Source organism: Numida meleagris, chromosome 4, assembly GCF_002078875.1.
Source record: "Numida meleagris isolate 19003 breed g44 Domestic line chromosome 4, NumMel1.0, whole genome shotgun sequence".
Lineage (NCBI taxonomy): Eukaryota > Metazoa > Chordata > Aves > Galliformes > Numididae > Numida > Numida meleagris.
Genome location: NC_034412.1, coordinates 96,446,265 through 96,471,724, shown reverse-complemented (window position 1 = coordinate 96,471,724; position 25,460 = coordinate 96,446,265). Strand labels below are relative to the sequence as shown.

Below are 25,460 nucleotides of genomic sequence, written 5' to 3'. Positions count from 1 at the left end.
AGCCTTGTGCATGCACCAACCCTTTGAGTTGAGACAGAAATACCAACGCATGCAGTTTTCACCAGCACTCCATCCATACATAAGCACGTGCACAAGCACTGGATCGTGAAAATAAGCAACTAGATCTAAAAACAAACTTTAAGGCCATGGTACAAAGCAATTTTAAAGCTAAAAGCTATAATCTTCCCCTAATGTGCCACAAAGCCACGTGCACCAGCCTGTCCCGCAGACACAAGTCAAGGCTGCTTTCCTTTGCATGACATCCCCCAACCCATTCAGCACACAGAGGCAAATGAGCATTACCTGCCAAAACACAGTGGATGCTATCGTCTGGTTGGGCAGAAGAAGACCAACAACCTGCAAGAGAAGAGATTTTCATGTTAACATACACACGGTTTGTTGATGCTCTGCTAGGCAAGAAAACAGCAAGCATAATTCTATCGACTTCAGTAAGTTATCTCCATGCATGGGCTTTATTTCATGGCGAGTGGCCAGAGCACAAACCAGGAGTAAGCAGGTAGGGGAATGCACCCATCTCTTCAGTCCTTCTAAAGCTCCAGTGAGAAGAGATACGGGTTAAAAGGGAATCAGCTTCAGGACACAGCCCTCCCTTCTCCCCTCAGAACTCCCCTTTAGCTCAGTTTTCCAGTGCTGAAAACAGACAACACAGCTGCCCAGGAAAACTTTAATCATTGCTTAAATATTGCTGATAGCATAATATTAGATTAGTCCATTAAAACTAAACAATCAATTTTATCCAGGTACTTCTGGAGTATAACACAAATGCTGCAAGAATGCAAGAGTTCAGAATTGTTACTATTGGCAGTGAGGGTTTTTTTTTCTATTTTCCTCTGGCACATTTGCAGTTTCAAGTCCAGGAAAGCAATGAGATTTGGACATCTGAAGACAGGAGTGCCACCTGGAAGCACGTGTGCTCCTGTCTGGGAGACACCAGTTTTGTTTGAAGGGAGTTGCTGATCTGAGCCTGTACGTATGCACTGTCTGTGTGATCCTGGCAGCATCCTTGGGATGTCTTAAAATACCATTCAGGCTCCTTGCTGCAATTCTTCAGGGACCCCATCTCTTGCAGAGGATGCAGTGCAGCCAGACTCCTTCCTGCCTCATTTGATGGCAGCTGTTCCTCCTCGAGGGTAAAAAGCTGAAGAATCATAGACCCATTAAGGTTGGAAAAGAGCGCTGAGATCCCCAAGCCCAAGCCCAACCCATCCTCACCATGCCCATAACCATGTCCTTCAGTGCCACATCTCCATGGCTCTGGAACACCTCCAGGGACGGTGACTCCATCACCTCCTCCTTGGGCAGCCTGTGCCAATGCCTTACCACTCTTTTGGAGAAGAAATGTTTCCTAATGTCCAACCTGAACCTCCACTGGGGCACCTTGAGTCCTGGTCTGGCTCATGTTCAGCCAAGCGCTGACCAACAGCCCCAGATCCTTCTCCTCTGTGCAGCTTTCAGCCACTCTGCCCCAAGCCTGTAGTGATGCATGGGGTTGTTGTGAAGGACCCAGCGAGAAGAGGAAAGGGAAGGAAAGCAAAGAGACTCCCAGCAATAAACCCAATGAGCAGGGCCAGGAGAATGAGTTCCTGGGCAAGAAGTGGGTAAGAAGTGGTGCTCTGTAACATCATTGTCATTTTCATCCACTTGCATCTTCGTGAAGAGTATAAGGACTGAACAACTTTTAATTCCAAATGCGTTGATTTTCGGGCTGCCCAGGTATCGGTGTGAGCTGAAATGTCTCTGGGGCAGCTGGGCAAGATGACTCCAAATTCACCCATGCTCGCAGACCATCTCAGCACCATTTCCTTCAGGGTTATTCCCACTAACGCCGGGAAGAATGAGAACTTCTCCATCGGAGCATGGGCACTGCCATGAGAGGGGGAGAGCTCGATCCGGCCCCGCACATCTGCAGCAGCAGCAGCTGAAGAAGAGGAGCCAACTCCCACACTTGAGGACATCAAAGAGAAATAACAACAAACAAAAGGGCAGCAGGGCTGGGAGGCTGCTTTCATTTGCATCTTTCCTTTCTCCTCCTCCTCCAGCTCTTCCTCCTCCAGCCCTTCTCCAAGTTGCAGCCGCTCGGTGTGCTGGCTGAAGGCCAAGACGCGCGAGTCCCACTAATTTGCTGCTCCCATTTACGATGAGGATCTCGTCGTTAATTACATCGCTGTCGGTCAGAGCCAATGGAACTCAACAGGTGCTGCCCGGTCCTCGCCCCAGAACCACCGAGTGCCCCACGGGGACCAGGGAAGCTTTGAGGAGGAGGAAGGAGACAAGCGGCCCCCGCGGCAGCAGCCGGAGCGCGAGAGGGAGGGAGAGAGGGGAGGGGGAAATAAATAAATAAAAGAGCACCCAAAATCTGTATGACTGAAAGAGGCACGTTTAAATGCAAACTCTCCATATGTGCAAGAGTCTGTCAAGAAATGTACAGTTTCACTTTTAATTACTGTCAGGGGAAAAAATAACTAAGAAGGAAAACAAAATATATATTAAAAAAAAAAAAAAAGGGGAAAAAAAAAAGGCTTCTAAACACCAGAAAAGTACCAACTAACAAAATTTAATTGCCTATCAGGTGCAAACAGCCCTTTGTGGCTGCAGACCAGAGCTGCAGGCACTTCCCAGACGTCTGTCGGCTCTCGGCATGTCTGCAGTTGAGTTCTCATTTCGCAGCCTCGAGCCCTGCTCTGTTTGCCTGTCACCTGCGATGGACACGAGCTCTGCTCCAGGTGTTCCCCAGTCCCAACAAGGCATCTCGAGCATCCCATCTGCATCCCAGAGGACAAAGGAGCGGGGTTGCAAATGTCGCCCACTCCTTTGTTACAGAGTTGTCTGAAACCGCAATCTGTGCAGCTGGATATTGGACCAGGAGCTTTCGGAAAGCAGCCATAAAGCTGAGAGCCTAAAGAGTGGTGAGGCCAAAAAATGGGGAGCCCCCAAAAAAGGTGAGCTCCAAAAAGTGGCGAACACAAAAGATGACGAGCCCAAAAGATGACAAACCCAAAGACCATGAACCAAAAAAGCGGTGAGCTCAAAGGAGAACTCAAAGATGGGGAACCCCAAAGACGATGAGCCCAAAAGATGACGAACCCAAAAGACAATGAACCCAATAAGTGGTGAACCCAAAGGAGAACCCAAAGACAGCAAATCCTAAAGATGACGAACCCAAAAAGTGGTAAGCCCAAAGAAGAACCCAAAGACAGTGAACCCAAAAGTCAGTGAGCCCAAAACACTTGTGAACCTAGAAAACCCACAAACCCAAAAAGCCTGTCAACCCTCAAAAAAGTGAACCCAAAAGATCCATGAACCCCCAAAAAAACAAACCCTCCCAAAACCACAAACCTAAGAAAAAGTGAACCCAAAGAAACCATGAACCACAAAAAACCTTGAACACTCAAAACAACATGAACCCAAAAAGAGTCCTGCCAATGAGCTGGATGGGCTGGCAATAAGGCTGGCTCTTCCAGCCCACTGAGCGCTCACCAAAAATGAAGTGTTTTGCCCCATTTTCATATGGCTGGAGGAAATGATGTGCCCAGAGGGTACTGGGCTGGATTACCTAAGCCCCGACAAACCTCACTCCTTGGCTGGGAACACAAAGCAGGGAAGAGTGAAACCTATGGAAGGTGAAAAGGCGGGCAAAGGTTGAACCATGCACATGGCCCCAGGAAGGATGGAGGTGGAAGGGAAAGCATCGCAGCTCCCCGGCTCCGGGCTCTGCCCAGGGGATGCACACACAGCCGCAGGATTTGGCTGCGGCAGAGCTGCTTAATCCAGAAAAGAAACGATTATTATCACCAGGCTTTAATCCCAGGCGAGCGCTCGCCGCAGGCACCCCGAGCCTCTCTTGAGGAAATCCCATCCCCCTATGCTGAAGGCAAGGCTCAAACTGTTTTTATGCTAGAGCAGGCTGCCAATTTTGTCACTAAATTTCACAGATCGATTGGCATAAATGTTACATTTTAATTTTAACATTTGAAACGTTTGGTTTCTCTTTTTTTTTTTTTTTCCCCTTCCTTTTTTTTTTTTTTTTTTTTTAAATGACAAGAGGTTCCAGTTTATCCTTTACAGCTAGTGAAATTGGGCTCATCTGACAGCTCTCGGCTCCTCTGACAGCTCTGGATTGGGGCCGATTTCATTGTCAATTTGAGCGTTAACTCATTTTTGTTTAACCTTTTCCTTTAAAAAGCCCCATACAAAGTTACCGCCGCCACGCTGCACATGACAACAAATAGCAACAGCCGTGCTGGGGGCTGCTTTCTGCCTTCAGCTCCCAGCCACCCCGCTACCACCAGTCGGGAAGGGATTGTTACCGCTCCATAAGCATCACGCCACGGTCCACTGGGCTTAGGAAGATTAAATTTAGCAGCTTTTCATACAATCATAGAATGATTAACGTTGGAAAAGACCTCTATGACCAAGTCCAACCGTCAACCCGTCACCACCTTGCCGACCAAACCACGTCCCCAAGTGCCACACCTACAACCCGATCTATTGCATGGGAGTTGGACTAGATGACCTTTAAAGGTCCCTTCCCACTCAAATGAGTCTGTGATCTCCATGGTTCTTGGACACCTCCAGGGATGGTGACTCCACCACCTCCCCAGTGCCAGACAACTCTTTCAGAGAAGAAATTCTTCCTAATACCCAACCTGACCCTCCCCTGAGGCAACTTGCTCCTTCCATAAGGTGGATGCAATAGGCTGAGGGAAGAGCTGGAGGTGGGAGGACTGAGCTGGATTCGCTCAGCCTTCTGGCACCAATTCGTGCAGTTTTGGGCAAAGCTCTGCGCCCCAGCTTCCCCGTTCACAAAATGGGGTTAATTAATAGTTGCTGCTCTGAAGACAAGGAACACAGAATTATCTCCGTTCTGGCTTTCACTGTCAACAGCGCCCAAATGCTTACAAATTTCACAGTAACAAACGAAGAACACCCTCAGCACTAAGCCCTCGCAGTTTTAATTAATCGAGACGAGGAAACGCGACGCTGGCCTCCAGCTCCCCGCGCCTGCCACGGCCGGGAAGTGACTTGCAAAATGTGCAAGTGGCTCAAACGCCCCTAAAGATGGATCCACGAGCTGCAGAAGGCAATGAGCTCCTCCCAGTCTTCCCTTTCCCTCCTGGAAATACAAAGCCGAGGATGCTGCAGGAAGCAGCAGGAGGATGCTGCTGGATGGACGGCCGGCCCCGAGCACACATGGCACAGGTAGATGATGGGGAAGGCGTGAAGCCGGTGTGAATCTGCAGCAAGGTGCAGCTTGGAGAACTGTATGCAAGTGCTAAAAAATGCATGTCCTGTTACTCGCAACCAAAACGCAGAGGGATGCTAAGATACTTACGATGGGTGTTCCGAAGGGAATGTAACCTATTAGGAAAAAGAAAGAACAAAAAGAGAGATGCGTGCATTTTAATACGTCATTTTGGCGTGGAAAGACATCACACCTAATAAATCTAACAGTGCTACGGGCTCAGGGTACAAGGGACACCTAGCAACAACTTTAATCACAGGTATAAGTTAAAGCTTTCTGTCCTAGAGAAGGCTTTACCCCCCAGGTTAAGCGTCACAAAAATCAAAGGCTTCACATTTTTCCTCTGCTAAGATTGCCAGTTTTTGTGCTAATTATAACCCATCTCTATGACTTCCACCGGAAGGTCTCAGCATTTCGTCAGCGTTACTGAATTACGCCTCATGGATCCAACTCACAGTCAGAAGGGGCAGTGACCCAGGAGGACGAAACATTTGTCTAAAAATACAGAATAAGGCAGCGGAGGAGGAGTGGGCCCTGGGCTTTTTGTTCCTACACTTGGCCCTCAAACTCAACCTTCCTCAAAGAACAAGAGAACAAAATCCACCAGCCCCATTATTTTTCCCCTCTGCTCAGGCTGCTTTATCCAGTGAAGACACTCCCCGTGGGTCCTACTAATGGAATGGGTCCTATGACATAAAGAGAGAATCTGGGGAAAGGACCAAGGCTGCACTCACACCCTCAAGTTTGGGCGTTTACTACAGAGCTGAAATCACCATTATAATGATGGATACCAGAAAGGATATCAGCTTGACAAGAAGAGGAGAATACTAAGCACTAGACCTCAGGCAAGTGTTTAGGGTCCAGAATCAGCTTGATTTCTAAGGGCTTTTGGCACTTGAACTACTTCCAGCATCTGGTTTAAACGTTTACAAGATGCAACACAATAAAACAGGAGGAAAAAAAGATACCATTTTGTATGAATTCCCACTAAAATTAATGACAGCTTGATTAGGACGTACTGTACCTGACATTCTGAAAGGCATGAAGATGGTCTCGTTTGTGTCGGGGTGGATGATGGCCTGCAAAAGAATCAGAAAACAGCCACAGTGAGGGCACAGCAACAGCACAGGGATGCTGGAGCTGTGCAAGGACATCGCTCCTACTGCTCCCAGGGGTTGTCCCAACCCCCACCCCTGCTGCCCCAAATCCCCTCCCCCTGTTCCAAACCTCCTCCTGTTGCTACCTTGCCATCTCCTTAAGGAATAAGTTAGGAGATGATAAGGAAATAATTTAGCCAGAAATACAGAAATGTTGCTTCAGAATGTGGCTGAGGCAGGATTAAATGTGTGCAGGTGTGAACAGCACCGTAAGGGCCCATCCACACGAAATTCCCTAGCAGGTTTATCCCTCGTATCTGTAGCTCCTCGGCCAACCCCATGGCCATGGGCAGCCCAAATTCAATGGAAATCCTAATTCTGCTCTGCCAACGAGCAGCAACGAAGCTGCATTTTCACAATTTTTTCTCACAAAGAGGTCAAATTCATGAGCACGTGCTCATGGGAGGAGGTGTGGCACAGCCAGAAGAGCTACCCAACTATTTCTGAAAGGCCAGAGACCGGAAAGCTCACCATAAGACAGGAGGGAGAAAATGAAGACGTCAAAATGTAGAAATACAAAGAAAAGATAAAAATCAGATTCTTGGGTGGCAACAGCGCTCACTGCATTTACATGTCTGCAGTAAGGGAAACCAGCAACTGGCAGTCGGGAATGGATAGGACAGCAAAAAGGGAAAAACCAGCAGCCCTGAGCACTCAGGACATAGAAAAAAGCACCTTACCTGCTTTATTTTTTGAGCTCCCCACAGCTAGAAAAACAAAAGAGAGCATAACGGTTAGCAAAGGAGCAGCACGGTTTTCCCAAGTCTCACGCCGACTCCCAAATATTCATCGCTGGGTCTGCTTGAAGGCTGCAGCAGGAAATTTTCGGCACTCTCCCGGACTGAAAGCGCTTTTGCAGACCGAGCTCTTTCCAATTCGTGTGGCCAGCAAGATGCTGGGTGGAGAAGTTATGCTTGGATGGTAGGAAAGAACTGCCACAGGCTTTACAGACCAGGGATTGTCTTACTGACTGCAGCTGGGCATCAAAACACCCCAAATATGGCTCAGACAGCTGAGATCTTCAGGCACGAAGGAATAACAGAAGCTGAGGAGCGTGTGCATGAGCTGTGGATGGAGGCGATGGGGAGGGGACCACTACCACTGCACAGCTTATGGTTCTCTGGAAGAAAAAAAAATCCCCATTTTAATAGAATCACAGTCACAGAACGGCTCAGGTTGGAAGGGACCTCAAAGATCACCTCGTTCCAACCCCCTGGATGCAGACAGGGTTGTCAACCACTAAGACAGGCTCCAGAAGAAGTTGCTCATGGCCCCATCCAACCTGCCCCTGAGTACCTCCAGGGTTGGGACATCCACAGCCTCTCTTGGCAGAGGAGCTGTATGCGTGATGTACACGTATGTACTGACCTACATGTTTCTAGAGATGGACAAACAAAACAGGACTCCTGTAAAATATCCAAACAGGGAAATTGCCCTTCCTATTAAAAGCTGTTCTACATTCCAGCCATGGTCAGGCTCCGGCTCCAGGCCACTGGTGCTGCTCCTCTGTCTGGCAGCCTTCAGAGCTGTCTGCTGGCATTCTTCACACAGGTACCTGGAGCTGCTAAATCCCCCTTTAACCTTCACTTAAAGGAAAAAAATAGAACAGCAGAGCCAGGAGCCTGGCTGTTTCCTTGGCAAGGCACATTTGCCAATCTTTTAACCACCCTCGTGGCTCTTTTAGCTCTTTCCAATTTGTCAACATCCTCTTAAATCGAGGATGCCAGAAAGCAGACAAATTATTCCAACAACAGTTGTGCCTGTGCCAGGCCTAAGGGAGGCTAACCTGACGAGTTCTGTTCTTGCAATGGATGGATCCAAAGATAGAAAGAGCTCTTCTGCTCAGAGAACTTGTGCTCCTCCATTGCCCACTGCAGAGATCCAGGCATTCATGCTTCAGGTTTTCTTATTGTTATGCCTAAGTTAAGCTCAGTTCTGCCATTCTTCTTTCTCTGAGCATTAATACCTTCCCCAAAAACGTTTGTAATAAGGTAATTATTCTATTACAAATAACAGAAATTGTCCCACTGATACCAGCAGCCTCAAGACAAGAAGTAATGGAACAGGGCAAGAGGTCACGGACTCAAGTTGCCCCAGTGGAGGTTCAGGTTGGATATTAGGAAGAATTTATTCTTGAAAAGAATGGCAATACATTGGAACAGGCTGCCCGGGGAAATGGTGGAGTCTCCATCCCTGGAGTTGTTCCAGAACCATGGAGATGTGGCACTGAGGGACGTGGTCAGTGAGCATGGTGGGATGGGTTGGGCTTGGTGATCTTAGAGGTCTTTTCCAACTTGAATGATTCTGTGATTCTATTTCTCTCTGAATTCAGCTCTCACTGCAGATCTGGAACTCTGTGATGAAAGTCACCACGTGCAATGAGTTTCTGGAGTCCCTAAATGTCACAGGCTGATGCACACATCCATCTCTTTCCTAAAAATAACCTCCCTTTCTACGGAAAATCGCTATTCCCCATTTTACAGATGACAACACAACATGACAATCTTTATGGTCAGCAGCTACAAGATGGATCTGCCTTACCAACCCCAAAACCCAAAGAGTGCAAGGCCACATGACAACACTGACCCACCAGCTTGAGGACCTCCAAGTCACTCTATGCCTGGCCAGGCCTTGGGTGGCTTAGCTTTGAAACCAAACCGTAAGATTTTCCTCTCCAACTGCAAGCATGGGGACTAGCAAAAAGGAAGAGGGATGGTTTCTGAGCCAGCGCTATGGTTTTTTTGGTCAAGTTATCTAATTTCATTAATTGATCCCAATATTTATGCATTTTCCCGCTGCAGTGCAAATATTGTTAGAACATGCGATTTCATTACTTCTCAGAAAGAGACTTTACAAGATGCACCTGATGAGTCACCTAAAGATTCTGCCAGCTCATTTTCACTTCTTTATCCTCTAATTCATCACTGCCTGCAGCAGCTCTCAGCAGCTCCAGCACGCTGAGCCGTGCCAGCTGGGGGCTCATTTCCGAGCATGTCCCTGCTTTGCTGGGGATTCATTCATGCTCTCTCCGGCCATCTTAGGGAAGCAGCCAGATTCTGATCTCATTTACACTAGCATGGATCCAGAGCATCTTCACCCGAGCACATGGCACAGCTCCAGATTTGTGAGCAATTTATGTCAGAATTGGGTCCATCATCTCTAAATATAGCTCATACAGAACGAGTCCCCTCTTACAGATAATCTTCCTTTACATCTTGCTGCGTATTACTGACTCAAAGCTATACAGGGATTTTGCCACCATTCAAATTTGGGTGCAAGAAGCAAACCTTGCTCGTGCATGGACTCACAGCAAAAACCCAAGGACAAGGGGGCAGGAGAGCTGGAACATCTCCAATAGACTTCACAAATAGGCAATGATGGTCAAGCTGCTCCAGTCTATGGCTGGTGTGAGCTTCCAGCAGGACAGATCCAAGGCTCTGATCCCTGCTCCGAGGAGACAACCCTCATGGAAACAACCTTCATGGAGCCAATGTTCAACGAGTCAACCTTCATGGAGACATCGTTCAAGACCATGGAGAGCTCCAGGACTGCGTACAAATATGTTCCCAAAACCAGTGTTTCGAGATATTGAACTCATGGATAAGATTGCTATCCATCCTTCCCAGGGTTCTGGTATTTCTAGAACTTTCCAAGGATGCGATCCACACAGCTTTGTTCGGCACTAGCTCTTGAGGAACAGATATGATCCTTGGTTGACAGGACGTCCATCAGCATTCCTTCCTTAGCAGCAAAATCGCAGCTTAGACATCGCTTTCCAAAATGTATTTATTTAAAGATACCCCGCCCAAATCTCTTAGCTAACACCTGTCGCTGTAAGAACGCTATAAAGGCTACCAGTCATTCCTCAGGGATTAACTATCCTCTTATTAAAAGCAGGATAATGTCAAAGTCCTGGACTAAACCATGGGCTGCTTTTCCCCCTCTCTACAGCCCGTGGCGCACCCAGCTTAGCAAGCTCTTTACAAACTGCTCGTCCTTGTTTGCAGCAGGCTCTCAGGCTCCTGAAACACGGGGCTACCTCTACCCCGTGCTTTCAAAGTGCACAGCGACAGGGCATAGCCATTTTCAAAGAGAGAGGTCCCATGTAAGACAAGCCCTAGGTAAAGGGGAAAGGCAGTTTGCACCAACATCACTCACAACAGGCTGCAAGATTTCCCATGTAAAGATAAAGAAGTCCTCTGTAAAGGACCTGTTTGTCTGTCCGGCCATATGGAGGCAGAGCTCCATCTCGACACCTGTTTGTCCCCTCCTCATCCCCCCCATCCATGAGGGTCCACTTGAGTGTGATGCAGCAAAGCTCATTCAGAGCGAGCTGCGTTGACGGATGGGGCCATTGAGAAGGGCTGAAACAGGAGGGACACCCTGAGCAAGGGGTCATTATTTCACTTCTATTTCACCATGCTTCTGTTTTTTGTTGAGTTTTCAGTTCATATGGCTACAGATGAAGACCTTCCAAGAGCCCACTGTGCTGCGCTCCCCAACACACCATCTCCTCTTACAGCACTGCGTTTTCCTCTGCTGCCTTCCTAATGATTAAAGGCGTTTACAGACCACTCCAGACAGCATCCCCAGAGCTTCCCAGCAGGTAACAGGAAAGGAAACCCCTATTTTTAGTATTCCACTAAACCCAGCACCAGTGCCAAGCACGAGGCAGGCGGTGCCGCCCGACAGAGCCTCCTGCCAGCGTGTGCTGCTCCGCTCCCTCCCATGCTTTCCTCCCTACGAGTGCGATCACTCATGCTTCGCGTGCCTTTCTCCCACTTCTCTCCAGCTCCAGTCCCAAAACCCACATTCCCACTTCTTGAAAAGTGATATTTAGCACAAACGCACACCACGCTCCCCAGCCAAGGCGTTCAGTTAGGGCAGGATGCTTGTAGTGAGATTTACAGAGGTACAGAGGTGGAATCCCAGACCTTTTGGCACTACATTTAACGCTTCCAGTTGATGTGCTTCACCCTGCCCCGTAACGTATAGGGAATCTGATGTCTGGCTTTACTAATAAACACAAAAACCAGGAAAACAAAACACTGCCTACTCATGCTTCTCAGGAGGAAGCCTTATCAAGGGACCCTTTGCAACCCTGCTCCAGGCAATCTCTACCTTAGGAAGGTATTAGCCCCAAAGGGGACCAAGCTCAAATACCACATGCATGGGATAAATCAGTGCATCTCTACGTTTCCTGCACCTGGCACTGAAATACATCAGCAAAAAAGGCACCAGAAGCTGCTGCTCCTCTTGGACACCAATGGAAATCTCCTTCCCCATCCTAAGCATTGCTGAGCCCAACGCCATGAGCCACTCGCCACTGCAGAACTACGGAGCCTTGGAGCAAACCCAAAGGTTGAGTGGCGTGGACCAAGACACCTGCACCATAGTCATCAGGAACTGTATTGGGAACTGCATTGGGAACAGCAATGAGAAACGTGCAGCAGGAACTGCTCCGGGATCCACACCGGGAACCATGAAACACGCGGATTTACCCAGATCCAAAACCAGTGTAGGTGGAAACAGAACCAAGTCCTGACTGATAAAAAAAGACAGCACTTAAATAACACTTTGCAGCTTCGCAGCACTTGATAAACATTAACTAATTAATCCTCATAGCATTCTACTGGAAAGATCTGAACGGAGGAAGAAGCGCTCACGGAGAAGCGTTCCTCGCACCAGGGCTGGAGGACTTGGATGCCATTACAGGTTTCACGCACAGCTTTGCAAAGCAGGCTTGCTAATGCAGCGAGGGTGCTCAATATCAGATTTGTTTCAAGCTCCATATGGCTCAAGTAAGCTGAGAATCTAATCTGATTTGTAATCTCGATGTGAATTGAGATAAACTCCCTTAATCCTCAGATGATGAGATGAAGCAGAGCCAGTTTGCAACTGCCTGAGAGCATCGGCAGCAGAATTACCACCGCTGATGCGCTGTGCCTTCACCTCAGCACTTCTGCCCACGTTCCCTGGGTGCCTGCTACCTCTGGACAGTGGGAACGATGCCCTAGAGCATCTGACCCTACACAGGCCAGCAACGAGCATTCAGGTCGCAGCAAAGCCCAGGGCCAAGCTCCTCGCAGCGACACGGCAGCAGCAGGACAAGCGATCTATCTACGCTTTATCGAATCCTGCAAGAGACCAGAGGGAAAAAAAGTACAGTTTACTGCAAATGGACCTCTTCGCTCTTCATCAACACTGTTAAGAAAAGCTATTATTCTCCAAAAGGGATGCTGTTTAGCCTCTGATAGATTCATTGTTCTCTGCTGTGTCTGGGACAGCGTGAGCGGCTCTTCCCGCTGCTAACATGATTGAAGGAGGCACACAGTAATAAATAGATCCCCATTAAGCTGGTGGGCCTCTTTGCACTTCACTGATCCTAATGGGGAAGAAATGAAACAGTTTCAAAACAGCAAGTTGCCAGAACTGCATTTGGAAAGGCTGAAGAGTGAGAAGTCACAAGTGACACAGCGCCGATCGTGCTCCGCCAACGCGCAGGGGGAAGGGGCTGGGGGGGCAGCCTGAGAGCGGCAGCCTTCCTCTGGCTGCAGATCACTCCATGCAGGGTGTTGGCTTGGAGGGTTCCCCCCCACCCCACCCCACCAGGGGTGAAGCTCTCAGAGCAGAGTTGTTGAGGGTAAAGACGACGTCGCAGTGAGACGGAGCTATTATCTTCATTTCTGACAGATATTCATGCGTTTTAACTTACATGGGTAAGTAGGCATAAGTCAAATGAGTAGAGATTCCCAACAGCAAACCTGGAGACCTACAGAATCATAGGACGGTTTGAATTGGAAGGGATCCTTAAAGGCCATCTGGTCCCACTGCCTGCAATGCACAGGGACACCCACAGCTCCACCAGGTGCTCAGAGCCCTATCCTGCCTGACCTGCATGTCTCCAGGGATGGGGCACCCACTGCCTCCTGGGCAACCTGTCTCACTGCCTCACCTATCTCCTGAGGTCCCCTCCAACCTCCGATCCGATGGCAGACAAAGATGGGGGTGGATCAAAATCTAGATATCTGCTGTCTCAGAGCTGCAAGGATCCTAGCCAGCAAGAGATCCAGAGCTCAAGATGTTCAGTTTTTGCCTTTAGAAACCCAGATTGAAGCCCTGCCTCCATCACAGCCCCATCCCACCTGCAGCCGTGGTACCCCAACCCTCCATCCCTCCCCACCCCAGCACACGCCTTCTGTGTACGGGCACTAAGACTGACGTGGAGCAGACAAAAACCGTAGGGAGCTGCTCAACCTGAAAAACTAAGCATTTTGGGAGTGGGGGAAGGGAGCTGGAGTTTTTATTAAGCTCAGCTCCGCGCCAGCTGTGTCAGTGCAAGCGAGCAGGGAGGTGGGAACACATGGCCGGGATGGCAGTGCTGGCTGAGAGCAGCTCACGCTGCCATGGCAGCGTGCTGCCAGGCACAGAGATTTGTACCCGTTTGCAGCTAAGTTCAGAGAAATGCAATAGGTACAGTCTGAGTGCTCTCGTGAGCACCCTCGCCCGCTCCTGCCAGCACGCCGCTGTTCGCGGCTCTTTACCTCTCTCTGCTGGCAGGACCAAGGGGAAGAGCCAGGGATGGGACTGCGGGGACAGAGGGGAGGGGGGACAACCAATCTTCATCACTTTTCTCTCTCGGATTGCATTCTGGTCCTTGTTCAGACGCTTTGTTTTAAGGGCAGAGTGATGTGAGCCTACAAACGGGGCAAATCAGGGCTCCGGCCCCAGCTGGACTGTCAGTCTGCTTTCATGCATGATCAGATCAGATCATACCGAGCAGCACCAGCACGCACTTGGAAATAGCTCAGCAGCTCTTTCTGCCCCAATTTCAAAGGCAGAAAGAGACCTCAGAGTGAACGCACCAACAGAAAGGATGCGCCTTATCAGGCGTGCTAGCGGCGTACTTCAAGCACAGAACTATTTCCTTCGCAGGGAATTTTAGCAAAGAGAACAAAAGTAGTGGGCATTCCTGGGAGAGAGCCAAAAGAAAAGAGCAGTCTGAAGCTCTCACAACAAAACCTCAGCGCTGTTACCTTAGTGCAGACCCCCAGCGAGCAGGGAACAACATCCGACGTTTGCCAGCTCCAGGGGTTTTCCTGCAGTGCACATTTCCAAGCACCACGACCACACGGTAAAAGCAGCTGTGCCTTAAAACACGGTGACTCAAATCTCTCTTTATCCAATAGCCACCGAGTGCCGCATCCCTTAACTTTTCCCACTGCTGACGTGCCAGCGTCAATCTGTTCCTCCAATCTGTGCTGGTCTGTTGGACAGGTTGGGGAAGGGACTCACGCACACAGGGGACACAGATGCAATCTTACAAATTAGTGGAAGGATGGTGAGGATAAAGGACAAAAGCCACAGCATCACGCCTGCTGCTGGTGCAGCCTTTTGGCTGGAGGACAAACCTCAGCACCAATTCTCCTCACTGACAGAAAACGTCCACTTTTACCCACTCTGGCCCTTCACCCTTCTTTATTAGGCTGATATTTTCCAGCCACTGTTTTTATAGGAGCAAGTATTCCCTCAAATGAAACCTCTTTACTCCAGTGGAGATTCCCTCCAGGAGGCACTTTGGGGAATTGCCCGCCCTGTTTAGAATTGGATACGTTACAGTCTATACCTTCTGCTGCAAATTGGCTCCTGGTGCACTTGTGTGTGTCATTTTCACCTACCCACTCGCAGCTCACAGCAGACACTGGGGCTGTGCGTAGGGGTGGATCCCGCCAGCTCTGGGCAGCTGAACTGGCATTAAACCTGGAATGCAGCAGTACCTCTCAGCACATCTGGCTCTCTTGCTGCAGAACGCTCTGCGAGGAACACAAGCTGAAACGTCACTTTGGTGTGATGAGAAATCACCTAAATGAGGAGCACAAAGAGCTGAAGAGCACACCGGAGAGATGAAGAAATAACAGAATCATAGAATGGTTGGGTTGGAAGGGACAGCACAGCCCAACAAGCCCCAACCCCTGCTGTGGGCTGGGCGCCCTCTACCAGCTCAGGCTGCCCAGAGCCCCATCCATGGCACTGGGCACCTCCAGGGATGGGGCACCCACAGCTCTCTGGGCAGCAGTGCTGCCCAGCCCTGCTGGCTCACGTGCAGCTTTTTGTCCATCAGAAGCCCCAAGTCCTTCTCCTCAGGGCTGCTATCAAGGAGTTCTCCCAGGCTGTACATATATCTGGTGTTGCCCCAACCCAAGTGCACCACTTGCCCTTGGCCTTGTTGAACCTCATGAGGTTCACATGAGCCCACTTTTCAAGCCCATCCAGGTCTCCCTGGATGGTGTCCCTTCCTTCTGTTATATCAACTGCACCACTCAGTTTGGAGTCATCTGCAAACCTGGTGTCATCTCCACTCAATCCCACTGTCTATGTCATTGATAAAGATGTTGAAGAGCACCGGTCCCAAGACAAACCACTGGGGGACACCACACATCACCAGCATCCACCTGTACATAGAGCCATTGACAACAACCCCCTGGCTATGACCATCCAACCAACTCAGAGCTGGTTCAAAGGCAGGGCAGCTGGGCTGGTCTCTCCCATCCACAGGAATCCCACACACCTCCCTTCTTCCCTTTTCTGAGGACCCTACTACTGGTCCCATCTGAAGGAGCTATAAATGGGACACCATGGGGCAGCAGCACGCCATCGGGTGACACGCCGTTGGGTGATGCACCACTGGGCTCTTCCAATGCAGGAGACAAATGACAGGCATCAACACATCTGGTTGCCCAACAGCACCAAACAACAGCCAGGTTACTAAACCCACAGGTACTCTTGATGTTTTCCAAGCAGGATTTTGTATTCCTAGACCAGTATGAGGAGCAGCTGTTGGATTGATGGAATTCAATCATCCACCACAGAGATGCAGCTGTCCAAAATGCCTCCCTCCAGGAGACCAAACCTCCCCAAAGCCTTCAGAGAATTTATTCTCCTCGCAATTCTCACAATTTCTTTGAAATATTGAACCCAAATGACCTAAAGAACAGAAATTACAAAGAATATTAAGAAATCCTAAGAGCCTGTCAGTGAGATAGCTTAATTACAGTGTGGTTTTTTTCCACCGCACAGAATGTTTTGTTGTTGTTGTTGATGGGATTTTAGTAAGTTGGATGAAACACCTGAGCACCTGCCTAAGTAAAACAAAGTCTGGGCCTAAGTAAAACGAAGCCTGGCCATCAAACATTCAAAGAAATCTTAAGTAAATTAGCTAAGTTGAAGAGAAAGAGTTTGGAGTATGTTTTCTTGCTCAAGTCTATAGCACGGAATAAATAATTATCAATCAGTTATTCATCCTCAGTTATACTGAGGACATAACTGAGATACCAGCCATGGCAAATCATAGAATATCCCGCTGGGAGGGACCCACAAGGATCATCGTGTCCAACACCATCTTTTCAAAACATTTTTCTAATAGAGAAGAAAAAAATTATTTTCCCTCAATATAAAAAAAGCTATCAACAGTCTAGAAGCCATTGATAGCTGAAAGATCAATCCTTCATTTTTGCTAATGATGCCCAAGAAATAGGTTCTTACCACCTTGAGTTAATGATGGTCATGGTCCCGAGCAGTGAAATGACTCCAGTTCAAAGGCGAGCAGAAGAGCCGCTGGATTTTGGGTTGCACAGAGAGGCTGCAGGGTCCCCTCCTTGGGGACATCCAAAAGTCAACCAACTGTGGGCCCTGGCACCCACCTCTGGGTGTCCCTGCCCCAGCAGGGCCAGAAGACCTGGAGCACCTCCAGCCTCAGCAAATCTGGGGTTATAGGATCTGTGTGAGAGACCTGAAAGCAGCACCGGTGGGAGTGCTCATGGCCAGGAATTATCTCATGGAGAAATGGAGCAAAGCCACATTTATTCTGGAATTTGGCTTAGAGATGGTCACGGAGAGCTGGAGCAAAGTAAGATTAAGGCTCTTCGGTAGTTTTTTTTTTTTCCTTTAGATGGGCCATAAATGTTCAATTTCAGCTCATTTTGAAAAACCTGCTCTGGAAGTGCAGAAGAGGAAGACTCGCTCTGCAGGAACCCTGTCAAGAAGATGAGTGTTGAGGAGATACTTGACGTTACATAGCTTTAGGCTTCTACGCTTCCCATCTTTCAGGCAGTGAATCCATCTCAGCGAGCAATGTAGATTGTGCTGAGCTGTTGTTATGCTTTCAGCTACTGCCTGCCATCCTTCATGAGAACCACGGATTTCTCAATGAGAGGAAAAAGGAGCCTGAGCACTGCCAAACGCGCTGTGCCACAAAGCGGATCAGTCGGATTAGTGAAGCAACTCTGTCAAAACAACTTGTCTGCTTGATCTCAAAGCTGATATTTAAGGGAGGTTGTTGGGCTCTTCAGACAGATACTACATCAAAAGTGTGCCCAAACTCTTATTTTAAAGGCTTGTAAGGGGATGGTGATTTTAATTCTGGTTATGAAGCCCAGTGGCCCATTCAGGCTTCTACCCACACGCCATTCCCATCCCTTATTGCAGAGCCCAATATCAGGGTAGCAACTCCACCTCTAAAAGATTCTAGCAAGCAAACCCTCTGGATCAGCTCTTAAATAAAGATGAAGCTGAATGCTCCTCTCTTGAGCATTGCATGAAGCTTTGGTCAGCCTTTTAGACTACACAACCATAACAGCAAATCAGCCTCTCCTGGATGCAACCGCATCACGACGTCAGATGAGCCAAGTAACCCAACTACACACTTCTTGCCTACAGCAAACATGAGATCATTAGCAATATTCATGGTCAAACAGAGTTCAAAACAGTGATAATAATCCTTCCAGTCAAAAAAAAAATCAAGCTCTCTCTCATCTACTGGTCTTCTGCCAAAACATGGACTTCATCAGAGTACCAAAGGTAGAATATAGAATCACTGAGGTTGGAAAAGACCTCTAAGACCAACTGTTGACCCATCATCACCACACCTACTAACCACGGCCCTAAAAGGGGTGGGTGATATGCTCAGCTATGGAAAAGTCAGCTGGCTCAGTCCTTCACTCCAACACCAACCCATGCATTTGAGCACCCCAGAGCTGCATCGAATCCCCTTCCCAAACTGGCACTAAAACAACTGCACACTGCAAGTGTCTTGATACCAGAGTCCATCCTGCAGTTCGTGGTGCACAGAGAAGCCATAAAAATGGTAGCATGCAGTTTGGAGAAGGCAAAACACAGAGCTCTCTGGGTATCTTTGGTTCACAAGTGGAAAATTTGGGGCAAAATTCAAGCAAATGAGATGCTTCCCATCCCCTAGAACAATCAACCAGCACATGGTATGTTCTGCAGATGCACCAGGAATTAACGAGCTGCTTACAGCTGTGTGTATCTGGAACACTCAGATGCAAAGAGAAATGCATATAAAAGTAGCTGTGTGTGCAATGATTAATTGCAATTCTCCATCCCACAGCAGAAAACTGCAGCGCAGTGCCCTCCTACAAGAAGGGCTTATTTCTGTACGTGGCTCTGCTTGAGAGAAAGAAGATTTTCCACCATTTGGCTGCAAGGATTCTCTTGGCAGCGTGGCTGCAAAGCCACAGGTGAACTTTCCAGTTTCGCAGCCCTGTTGGCATCTGCCTGCAGCTTGCTCACCTCTCCCTGTGGGTTTCTTTGGTCAGTGCAGCAAAGAGCAGGTAAATACAACAAGCACACGCTGCAATCCCCCCCAGGCTCCTCCTGAGGAGGAAAGCTACAAAAAAAGTATTCTTTTTTATTTATTTTATTTATTTTTTTTTTAACACTGATGTGCTAACATTTCTCTAGAAAATACATTTCTGGTGTCATTTTCCTCTTTCTCCTCTGCCCCATGCTTTATTCTACAGCTGAAACCCTCCAGCTTGCACAACTAAGGGAAGGACAACCGCAGCACCTACGCTCCTCCCAGCACAACTCTGAATGAACTCTGGGGACACCCTGGGCTTGTCACTATGCAGACCAAAATGTAGGTCAGAAGTCTGCGTGGTTTGCCTCAGCAAATGACTTCATTTCATCTGCCTAAAGGCAGATGGGCACTGAGTCATCTGCTGCTGCATCACTCTTTGCTGTTCTCTTTCCCGCAATCCTGGTTGCTTTTTTCTTACCACCAGACTATGGCTGGATGAATACAGTGACATCAAAGGATCAGGTGAGCAATGCCTCAAACCACACAAAGCACAGGGAGGGGATATTTTCCTTTTTTTTTTTTTTAAAGCCGTGCTTTTTTTCCCAGAACAGCACCTACCGCACAAGCAGACACTTGTCAGAATACAAATACCAAGTTTTCTTCACTTGTCTGAGAATAATTCCCATTCATGTGAGAATAAGCGCATGAGAATGAAAAGAAATAAAGGGGTTATTTGACCCATGGGGTGTGGGACACAACCATTTCCATCACTGTCCATGCGTGAGATGCACTGCTCCTTTGCCACAGCCACTTCTTGGAGCTCCCAAAGCAGTCCTGCCACCAATTTGTGCTATTCTTTGTATGATATTAAACAGCATAGGACTGAAGCCTTGTGCTAGATGCACAAACACACCCCACAATAAAGCCCCTGGTGTTGGTCAGCACATGGATGAGTAGAGCACGAGATAATATCTACAGGAACACCCGTGGGTTCTGTTTCCTGCTACTGATCTGGAAGAAAAGGGCACAAAAAGCAGCCTGCCCCCCAGCAACACTTCCCCGTGCTTTCACTAGTTGTATGCATTCATTTAGATGACTATCAGACAAACGCCCAGAAAATAGCACTGATGGGGTCATGGAGAAATCACTCGTTTCATTTCTCTGTCCCAAAGCAGAAACAAGTTTTACCAAACCCAACCCAACCCGTGCCAAGATCTTCACATCACTGTGGTTTCTGCAACTGCCCTGAGCAAGTCCATGCCTCTAAGTCAAGAGCAGGAACGTTACCCGGTGAAAAGAACCACTGCTGAACGTATCATCTGTAATGTGAGGATATACACAGGGGTTTATATAGCCCAAACAACATTAATTTCAGCAAAGAGATGGCCATTATTATAACCAGCAGAGTAGGAGGGGGTGCTGATGCATCGCTGCTGCTGGTACGTGAACCTACAAGCCCGACAGCGAGGTTCCCCTCACCAAAAAAGAAAAGAAAACCACGCTTGGGTTGTTCCCTTTAATTCTGCAAGCACGCTTGGCACCAAGACTGCACGAAGAAGCAGAAATGTAAGGAAGGCTTTTTCCCCTCACCTCCTTGTTGGTGACTCCCGGGGGCAAAGTCCCATGCTTGTAATCCTCCAGCAGCTGCACGGCTTCCTTCAGGCGACTCTGCAAACAAAAGAGCAGCATGAAGCAGGGCTGCAACATTCGCTCTGAGCTGAAATCTTTTCAGTGAAGGCAACGACTTTAAGTTAAGTTATGAAGGCAATGAATGTAAGTCTTCTTGTGACAGGTCCTTCTATACGTGTACACGTGATGTGCAGGAGAAAGGGATGCACAGACATTTGCTGCGTTGTTTGGCACAGCCTTGCTGGTTTGTACCTAGCTGTGCAGCTAATATAGGGGAAGAGGGGGGAAAAAAAAGGAAAAAAGCAAACACAAGAAATTTCCCTTTGCAATGCTTCTGGAGAAGACATCGTACAAACCCGACAGTGCAGAAATCTGACAAATCTTGGAGTAGAATGAGTTCCTGCTTCGAGGTCGAACAACATGATTGTTTTACATCACACCTAAATGCAATCAGCATGTATGCCTGTCAAAACCCCAGCGGTGCAAAGAAACACATGTGTAAGTCAAGACCTTCCTCGTATTGTGATTAAAAACAGAAGAATAAATAAATGTTGTGCGCTCAGGCGACCACAGGAGCACGAAGCCTTGCTCCCAGCCTGCCAAAATCAGCCAGCTACTCCAAGGACAGGTAGAGGTACATCTATATAGATAGCTAACCTAGCTAATTCTACGATTCTATAGCGTTGAGAGACATGGTTTAGTGGGGTTATTGGTGGTAGGTGGATGGTTGGACTGGATGATCTTGTAGGTCTTTTCCAACCTAGCTGATTCTATGATTCTATATAAAAAGCGCTCTGCAGTTGAAACAAAGCTTATACACACATATATTAAGCATATATATATATATATAATATATGTATACACATACTTGTGTAGATAGTGGTTGGCAACCTTGCCCATGGCAGGGGAGTTGGAACTGGGTGATCTTGGAAGACCCTTCCAGCCCAAGCCATCCCATGATTCTATGATATCTATACATTTTTAAGTGCACAAAGGCAACAATGCCTTCACTTCCCAGAGCAAGCACGTGGCAACTGGAGCCACTTTTACATGGGCTGAGCACCAGCACCACGCACGCCAGCACTGCTATTTCACATCTCCTGCATTGATCAGTGGTCAGAGCACGAAGGACGACAAGGACAGAAAATGAAGACCAAATCTAGATTGTATTTTAATGGCGGGGCAAGTCTCTTTTGCTCTTCAATACCAATTTTGTTGGGGAATTAGGATGATCAGAAAACCGTGCCAGGGTTTTTTGTTGTGGTGGTGGTTTTACTCTTCCAGGTTTCATGAAGAGTATTGAAGGTGAGTAATGAGGTGTTCAAGAACCTCACCCCTTCTTCAAAAGATTTTCTCACCAACAAGGTGCCTCTGGGAGCACCCTGCCTTGACCCAGGAAAGGGAGAAGGATTTGCACTATAAAAGCTTTGATATTGTTAAGAAAAAGCATCCATCTCATTCAGACTTTCTCCAAGGCACAATCAAAAGCAGGAACAAGGCAAGCAGAAGCCACGTTTCTCCTTCAGCCTCTTCTACACCTTGATAGAATCATTAAGGTTGGAAAAGACCTCTAGGATCACCAAACCCAACCCCCAACCCAGCCCACCCTGCCCACTGACCACGTCCCTCAGTGCCACATCTCCATGGTTTTTGGACACCTCCAAGGATGGTGACTCCTCTACCTCCCTGGGCAGCCTGTGCCAGTGCGTTGCCACTCTTTCCAAGAAGAAACGTTTCCTAATATCCAACCCAAATAACTCCTTGTTAAAATATAAAAACGCCATATTAGCTCAGGCAGGAAAAAAAATAGCATTTCCTAGCCTGGATATCAGTCAAATACAACTGGAGCATATTTAAGATATTCTGATAATCCAGAGACAGCTGTAGGACCGATGACTGCAGATCCAGGGCAGACAACCCATCTTGCCTCCAAAGCAAGGAAACAAACCAGCAATGCCAGCACCACGTTCTGGAGAGCCATTTGTGCTCATTACTTCTATGTTTTTCTGTCGCTGAAATTACCTACACTGCGTGTCTTGCAAATTATCTACACAAGAACAGCATGTAACTCTGAATGAAAAACTGGAAGTAATAGATGAATGGGTCTGTGTTCTATTTTTTTTCCACCTTCTCTTGAGGAAATCTTAGTAGTTACTATAACAACCCTGGCCAGATCCCATCTTGTTTAGTGTGGTAACAAACAGAAAACAAAAAAGCCCCATTTCGCTTTGAAAACTGCAGTCCTCATGAATTTCCTCTTTCAGCTCGGTGGGGAGAGAGGGAACTTTCCACAAAGAAAAGAGTCCCAGAGCAACACTGCTGATGGCTCACCAAAACTGGTACGGAACGAGAGCAAAAGCAGAGAACGCAAGGACCACATTAAGACTGGTATCTTTCATGGGGCTTCAGGTACTTTTAGTGAAAGAATCAGACTCGGAACGTTGGTGGTGACAACGCATGACTCCCTTGTAATCCCTTCTAGAAAGAAAAAAAGAGAAAGCGGTAACCAACCAACCAAAAAAAAACCACCCAGGAACTTCCCAGCACGCAACAGCTCCAAATGCCAACCAGCCCCGCTCCCCGGCTTCCACCACGACACAGCACTATTATGGGAGATGGCAGCGTCTAAGATGACACTGCATTTCCATTTTAACAGGAGAGAAGGGAAAAAAAAAAAAAAAAAAGTCTGCCCACAAGGTCATGCTACCATTTCAATATTTATTGTTGCTTGCTTCTTCTGCTGGTATCTGTAGGAAGAAGTGTCACTCGAATTTTTACAGCATGACTTAAAAAAAGAAGTGCAGCCACAGTTTTTACTAATATGTATCATTTCTTTCATACCCCTCGTCTCAGGAAAACTAGAGCACTTCTAGTGGTGGATTACAGGGTCTCAGCTCTCACAATAGGGTGCTAGACAGACCATCTGCACCCAGGGAACGTTCTTACAAACCCCAGCCCAGGAGCAGCGCCAGGGATGCACGGAGCCCAGGGATGCAGGAGCACACAAACCCCACTCGTCGTGCTCTCTGCAGCCCCAGCACATCCACCTGGGAAGCACCACCCAACGCAATGAGTCTTTGCATTAAGGCTCAAACTTTGCCTCGTGCTGAATGCGCCTGAAAATAAAAAGTGTTTTGGGCTCCAGCTCTAAGCTAAGCCCATGGAAAATATGCAATGGGCTTCCACTGATCCATGAGCATGGATTTTATGGTTACTGTACTACTAAAGAAGCCAGAGACTGGAAACATCAGTCCTGGTCAGATGTTAGCACCAACTCTAGCAGAGAGTCGAATCAGACCAACCATCCTGCTCGCAGCCAAGTCCCAGCCATGGTTTGGGATCTACCACGTGCCAGGAGTGCTGCCAAGAGGCACCTTTTGGAGAACTGGAGAACTTGGCCACACGGCACGAGCCACATAAGCCAAAATCCAGTACCTGACTCTGGCTAAACTAGCTTAGATTTAACCCATAGGTTTTATTGTAGAGAAGTAATGCAACTTGTGCTGCTCTGACTCAGGGCAACAGGCAAAGACTTGTTGCCCAAAATACCTTGCAGGACTACACTGGAAGAAAATATTGGCCTATGTAGGAAAAGTTGTTGAAGGACCCCATCATAAGAGCTTAGTTTGGTGCTCCAAAGAAAGGAGAAACACCAAAAGCAAAGATGCCATCAGGAGAGCAGCCCACATCACAGCAATGGACACCAACCCTCTGATGGCCATGACTTCAGAGTAGGGACAACTGCACTGGGTCCTATCGATAACTGCACACATGTACCTGCATCAGACACTGCCTTCCAGCACGTGAGCTCTCCTACTGATTCTTCACCTCGTCCTCTTTGCTCGAGGGCACGCTGTTTCTGTCTCTAAGATCTGTGCCTCTTCTCCTCTTGGATCTCAACGGATGCCTACACATGGCTTAGAGCTGCCTCCAGAACCCCATATGTGCACACACAGACCAAAATAAGTCATTATGCCAGAAGCACTACAACGTTACTGTTACAGAAACAACAGAAAGAGTCACGTTTTGTGCTTCGGGCTTTTAAGTTAAAATCCACTGATGGGACAGGGCACCCTGGAGTAGGTTACACCTCACTTTGCTTCTGCAGGGCTTGTGTTGGTGTTTCATGACCACATTGGCCCTACATGTGCCTGTGGGCTCCACTGCTCTCAGGTTCAGGCCAACAGAGACTTACTTAGCACACAATCCAAAGCAAGACTCTCCTGGCCACCAGCACCACGTATGCAATGTGGGGTAGGGGAATCCAGCTGTGCTCTGCCATCAGCGACTCCGCAGCTCCCGATTCCATCTCGCTGCGCTACGGATGATACATACGGCAGACTTGACTCCAGCTGGCCCTATTGTATTGGATCTACAGTGACAGACAACAGGAGCCAGAAACTTTTTGTTCAAGTAGAGCCAGCAGATGTGACACTGAATAAACACAGACAGTCAATCTGCTGAGTAAGAAGGTATCGTTCATATAAATAACATACATCTAATCCTGCTTCCATTTTAAACCCAAATATGGGAATGCAAGATGCTCGGCGCTCTGTAGTTTCATGCTACGAACAATGAGATAAAGGCAGATAACGCGCAGCCTATCTGAGCTCAGTTTAATTCTTATTTCACTTTGGCTTTGAGTTATTATCAGCTCCACAGCTTTCTCCACGAGGAGCCTCCTGCAGAGCGCTAACAGCGTGTCCAGCCTGATGTCGGATGGGATATGTCAACCTTATAAAAATATCTGCTGGTCCCTACTGCTTCCCCCGACGGACCTTAATTACTCGAGCAATTAAAAGCATTACTCCAA

General features: G+C 48.0%; 1 protein-coding gene across 3 annotated transcripts in view; it reads right to left on the bottom strand.

Annotated features, from left to right (window-relative positions):
* Nucleotides 1–25,460, bottom strand: part of SFXN5 (sideroflexin 5) — a 79,435-nt gene that overhangs the window by 43,422 nt on the left and 10,553 nt on the right. For all 3 annotated transcript variants that reach the window (XM_021395146.1, XM_021395145.1, XM_021395144.1), the window contains exons 3-7: nucleotides 20,609–20,686; nucleotides 7,101–7,127; nucleotides 6,288–6,342; nucleotides 5,354–5,379; nucleotides 304–357 (exon numbers count right to left, since the gene is read on the bottom strand). In XM_021395146.1, coding sequence (XP_021250821.1) covers nucleotides 304–357; nucleotides 5,354–5,379; nucleotides 6,288–6,342; nucleotides 7,101–7,127; nucleotides 20,609–20,686 — 240 coding nt within the window. The remainder of the gene's footprint in view (nucleotides 1–303; nucleotides 358–5,353; nucleotides 5,380–6,287; nucleotides 6,343–7,100; nucleotides 7,128–20,608; nucleotides 20,687–25,460) is intronic.